The sequence below is a fragment of the Chaetodon trifascialis genome, chromosome 20 (genome assembly GCF_039877785.1).
Source record: "Chaetodon trifascialis isolate fChaTrf1 chromosome 20, fChaTrf1.hap1, whole genome shotgun sequence".
NCBI lineage: Eukaryota > Metazoa > Chordata > Actinopteri > Chaetodontiformes > Chaetodontidae > Chaetodon > Chaetodon trifascialis.
The window spans coordinates 14,079,196-14,084,825 of record NC_092075.1 but is presented as its reverse complement, the minus strand read 5'-3'; the positions used below and the strand labels follow the sequence as shown (position 1 = coordinate 14,084,825).

At 40.2% G+C, this 5,630-nt stretch overlaps 1 protein-coding gene across 1 annotated transcript; it reads right to left on the bottom strand.

Moving 5' to 3' along the window:
* Window positions 1-407: 407 nt before the first annotated feature.
* On the bottom strand, window positions 408-4,124 carry LOC139348398 (fibropellin-1-like). The gene is made up of 3 exons (XM_070988473.1): window positions 3,794-4,124; window positions 2,651-2,716; window positions 408-2,353 (listed from the first exon to the last, which is right to left on the bottom strand). The coding sequence occupies exons 1-2, from the start codon at window positions 4,081-4,083 to the stop codon at window positions 2,674-2,676; spliced, it is 333 nt and encodes a 110-aa protein (XP_070844574.1). The 5' UTR covers window positions 4,084-4,124; the 3' UTR covers window positions 408-2,353; window positions 2,651-2,673.
* Window positions 4,125-5,630: the final 1,506 nt, after the last annotated feature.

The following is a 5,630-nucleotide window of genomic DNA, read 5'->3' as shown; positions in this document are numbered from 1 at the left end:
CTTGATTAATCTTTTTAAATATCTTGTAGTGTTTATTTTTAGTTACTTTTGTTAATAATAACAATAAATTAATAGCAATAATTGCCTTGTACTTGATGCAGGTAATGATAATGAGCATTTTTTTATTTCTTACATCCTGTTTCACGTCAGTTCTGTACGGAACCAGCATTGAATATGCGGAACAAGTCCGGGGATGAACTGATTTGTCTTTCCATGCCCATACATTCATCAAAGACGTCAATCCTTATGGTCTATTTCGTTGGCATGTATATTTTTATGTAGGTGCCAGATAAGACTCAAATAAAACGAGCCCTTTATTTCCGTAATTCACCAGAGGTAGATATTATTAGTTGTTTGGTCACCCTGATCCCATCACTTCATACAGAGAAGAAAGACAAACTGTTCTGCCATGTAGAATCTGTTTATATAGAAAAACGCACATTCTCAATGTGTCCAACACACTCAGTGTTTATACATAAGACACATGTCTGACTACATTAATTATTGTGTAATGCAAGCAACACAAAAACAGAGGGGAAGGCAGGTTTATATAAAAAAAAGTTATGCATCTTGATAATGCCTGTGGTTATCATCACAGTTTCAAACATAAAATAAAACATAGGTCAGTCAATAATTTCCAAAAGAAACAGACAATACAGCACAAAAAAGGGTAATTGAGAGTAATTTGATTACTCAGCTAGGACCAGTTCATGTTGGAGGGTTGCTGTCTAGCTTTGATTTGGACACATCTGCACAGATACAGAGGTTTATTTATGAAAACAGTCTGCGAGCTGAGACTCAGAGCGCACTACTTTGAAAGCACACAGACACAGTGGACATGGAACAAAGTGCACAATGTGTTAGAGAGGAAATCTAGAGACACAACTGCATCTGCAAACATCTGTAAAGATTCTGTCCTTGCCTACTCTCAAAATGTGTTTGCTGTTAATCTTTTCTGCCGGTTCCAGTTTTTGCAGATTACTTTTGTTTTTGTTAGGATGGAAGTACACACATTGGTGCATTTTTCACTGGGAGCAGACCAGATTCTTCCTGAACAAACAAACACCACAAGAGGCTAAAAGCAGCTGAATGTAAGAGAGATGGCATGAAAAAGCAGTTATTACACAAAGTGCAAAAACGCTTCAATCTCTCAACTTCATGAAACCACATCATGCTGGCTAAAGTGCGTCCTGTCTGACTGAAGCCTTCATCAAAACATAATGACATATTAAATAGTTCCTGGCTTACCCTGTCTGAAATGGATCCCGATGGAAACACCTGAAGTCCTTCCACCTTTGGTTTTCAATACCTGTGTGATCTATCACTGTAGCAGTCACCTCTGCTTTCTCTGTATTTAAAGCAAACCGCTGCACGACGAGGAGAGTAACTGACTGGCGAACATTTGCATTATTTTGCTAAATGTAGCCGGCGTTAGAGGACACAATCAGCTTATCCATGTAAACAAGCTTTTGCATACATGAAGGAAATACAGTGCGCAGACAGATCCTGACATTTCTCACTGTGAATTCAAACTGTGATCAACATCCACTTCAGTGGATCATTTAGTCCATGAAACTCAGTGTGTGGACAGTCAAACATTATGCCCACCACACCTACATTATTGCACCGAGTGTTGGGATTGATGGTTAGAATTAAACTTATGTTTAATTGTAGTTCATTAGCACTGGATAGCCACAATAACTCATCACAATTCTATTAATAAGACTATGAATATTAAAGCAAACAAACCGTGTATTGCAGCTGCATTGCATTGAAGTTTAAAACATGTAGCTGGTGATAGATACAGTGCACTATACAGGAAGTCTAAAACGGCTACTGTGCAAATAAGGAAATAATGGATGTGACAAAACCATGTTCCAAAACTGATGCTTTTCACACATCATTTTTCTATGCATTTTTTTTAAACTATTCAACCCCTTAAATGCAGTTTCAGAGTTGGCAAATGCCAGAGATATATTATGTAAACATCAGATTAAAGTCTCTGTTGTGTTCTCCAGGTAAAAGTTCTCTATTACCTGCCTGTGATACATGCATGTCATTTGCCCTCAGCTGATCAGGTGTTTGGGGATGCTCTTCGAAGCTGTATATTTTCCATCATCACACAATATACGAAAAGCATAATTTCTGCAGAAACTGCATCACTGTTAAGCCTGTTAGAGCTCAGCTCATCAGTTTGAGCTTCTGAGATGATCAGTCAAAACGGACTTGAAACCTCAAAAACAATAGATCTGATTCCCTTTATGCAAAATTCACACAACTGTGCTGGAAGCTTGCTGTAGAAGAAAGCTGATGGAAGCTCAATAATGTTACTGGACGGCATGTCATGGTTGACCTGGATGAGAACGAGAGAGAAGTTATTTTCATGTCTCAGTTATGGTGGCAGAAAAGCATCTGGCCTCCACATGAACAGATTTGAAGTGTCAGCAATGGTACCATGTGGCGTTTCAACCACTAGTAGCACTGTTGAGCAATGTTTTTGAAAGTGGGACGAGCAAACATGGACGTTAACAACGCAGGAAATAAAATGTTTTAAAAATCATTTTGCAAACTTTTGATGATTCCAGGAGTCAGTTTTACCCAAAGCGGGAAGCATGTTGGAAATGAATATGCTGAATAGTCAAATGCCTACCTCAGATATAATGTTTATCCGCATTACACAGCGATATTGTAGCCGTGACTCTCTGCCAGAAGTTTCCTGTTGACAACAGACAAAAACACACAATTAATCTTATATTGATGTCATCAGTTTTGTGCCGACACGACTGCTGTTCACATACAGCACTTTACAATAAACATTCTAAACACTTGCTGCTTTTGTTACTGGTCCATCATTGTCAGAGGCATGATGAAAGCATCATTCCAGGGTGATGACACGTTTACTAATGCAAACTGCTGGTTTCTGTGAGCCTGAAGTTTCTGTTGACCTTTTTTCTTCATCTGTTCGACCAAGGTGACTATCACCGCTCTGCTGATGATCCCGCTCTCCTCCCTCTCTTGCTGCATGTGCAAAGAGGAGCAGATTTCTTGTTGATATCGTATGAAATCTGGCAGCCCCACTGCGAAGACATTCACTTCACCCAGCTGCTGTTAAGAAATGATCCAGCACTGGTCTCCCCCTGTAAGGCCAGTTTTAATAATTCATCCTGGAGTGGAGAGGAACTGAAATTAAAATTCTCCTTGGATTCTGCAGCCATTGTGCATTATCCCATTTATCAAAAGAGGATAATTGAGCACATTTATTTGAATTGAACAGACTGCCATCTGCCTGTGTGGACACTGGATCTGAAATGATAATATTCTGAACTATTTTTGCTGCCTGTCCTCACAGATATTTCGGTAATTAATCTACTCAGTGCTAAAGTTGTCAGTCGAAACTAAAAATTCACTCTCCTAGATGAACACTAATGTGAGAGGCTCTGTCATCACAGAAAAATAAATGAAACAGAAATTTCTTCTTGTCCATAATTGCAGTTTTGACCAAATGAGCATATAAATCAAAACTAATACAAAGAATATAATTATTTCTTAGCAACATTTCAGTTCAGCTTTAAACAAACAGGTTACATCATGTTAGTTAGAAAGTTTAAGAGATTGTTTTGAATTTCTTTACTTCACAGCCAGGCTAAGGGTTTCCCTCTGTTTCCAGTCATTATGCTAAGCTAGGCTAATCATGTCCTGTCTCCAGCTCTGTTTTTAAAGCACAGATGAAGTCGTCATTTTTCTCAAATAAGTGTAAAATGGAAAAGCTTTGAGCGCTCACTTATTTCAGTACCTTTGCCTCTTCTTTTGCTTCTGCCTCAGTTTAGCAAAGATGAAAGCCAAGATCAGCAGCCCAATGATGACAGCCAGCACGCTCAGGGTCAGCGGTAAACTTAACGCCCCGTTGACCGTGTCCTCGCAGGATTCTCCCTGGTAGCCAAGCACACAGTCACACACAAAACCGGCGCCGCCACCAGGAGGTACCACACAGGTACCATGGCTATTGCACTGAAGGTCTCCACAGGTGGGCAGGCTGTAGTCGATGCCTCTTGCCTGAGGAAGAGGAGGGGCAGGGGTGGACATCGTATAGGGAGGAGTGGACTATAGGGGGAGGGAATGGTAGGTGGAAGGAGAACAGGAGAGGAGAGAGATGAATGGGAGGAAGCCACACCCAAACACACAATGAAGAAACGTGACAATGAGGAACACAGAGGTGTTTCTGCAGCACAGCCTCACATGGAGGTACTCAGTCAGACGGCAAGTCTGTTTTAGCTGACCTCCTTTAGCTCCACCTTAGCAGTGACTGACTGAAGCTCTGTCATTGACTAATCAAAACAGAATGTGTCGTAACTCGTTTGATTATTCCTGCATGGCAACATTCAGTGGATCACGTTTCTTTGCACACACTGTCGCAGCGTCCAACATGGAAAAGTAAGCCTTGCAGATATTCTATGAAAAGCCTCTGATGCCTGCTGTCTTTGGCACATCTTGTCAAACTTAACATTTTGAGTGCTCATTCTGTGTTTGTGGCTGAACTTCTGTTGTTTTGGCCTCGCCTGGTTGGACTGAGCTCATAGAAACTGGTGTCAAGGACCATTTCTCACTGTGGGGAAAGACAGTGATGAAAATAAAGTTGAAAAGATCCTCACATTCATAACCATCTTTCTCCCCATGACATTTAGAATTTGGTACATTCCACCTTTCATACCCTTTTTGGGCATCGTGACTTACATTTTAAAACTGTGCTGCCTTCAGGTGCCTGACACAAATGCTAGAATTGCACGCTTTGTACGATGCCATAAAGAAAATATATGACAGGGACGGGATGTGACATTTATGATGCTTCTTAACAATCCCCCAAAATATATAAATTAATACCACAAAGCTTTGTTGATGCATTTCTATGATTATACATAAAAAAATGTTTAAAAAAGGAAAAAAAAGAACCAAGATGTTGTGGTTTTTCCAGCTTTTCACAGCCCTCATACATAAAGGAACTGTTAGCAGCTTGCTGTGTCGCCTCTAGCCCTCAAAACATTTTACTTTTAAATCATCAGATACAAATGAGCAAAAGCACATGATCGTCTGGGTGCAGGCACACAGGAGTGTGAGAAACTATTTGAAGGATTACACATCATGCATTGTCCTACACACCCCTTTCATCAACAACAGCATTGGGCACAAAGAGACTGACATATATTGACTAAATAACACAGTATCAGTACAGGACACATTCACTAACACACTGGATAAAATGTTGTGGATAAGCCTGCAGTAACTGTGACATAAAGCGTTATTTCTTTAGTCCAAAACACATGAATGAAGAGCACATTGTCAATCCATTCTGAGCCTCAACACACTAAGCTGACAAGGCTGACAATCTGGATAACAACCCAGAGTTATACAGCGTGGCAAGTTAACTGATAAATAAGTGGTGAAGGTAAAAAGGTATCTCACTTCTCAAGCATCTCGTCATTCAGGTTTCCCACTAACACAGAGACTGCGTTCAACACTGGCTTCATGGCATATAGTGAAGTAAATCAGCACATCAAAATTACAAAAAAATCAAAAATGTCTACTCACTCAAGTAAAGAGACCTGGCGTCTCCAAATAGAGGCGGTGTGAGGTCG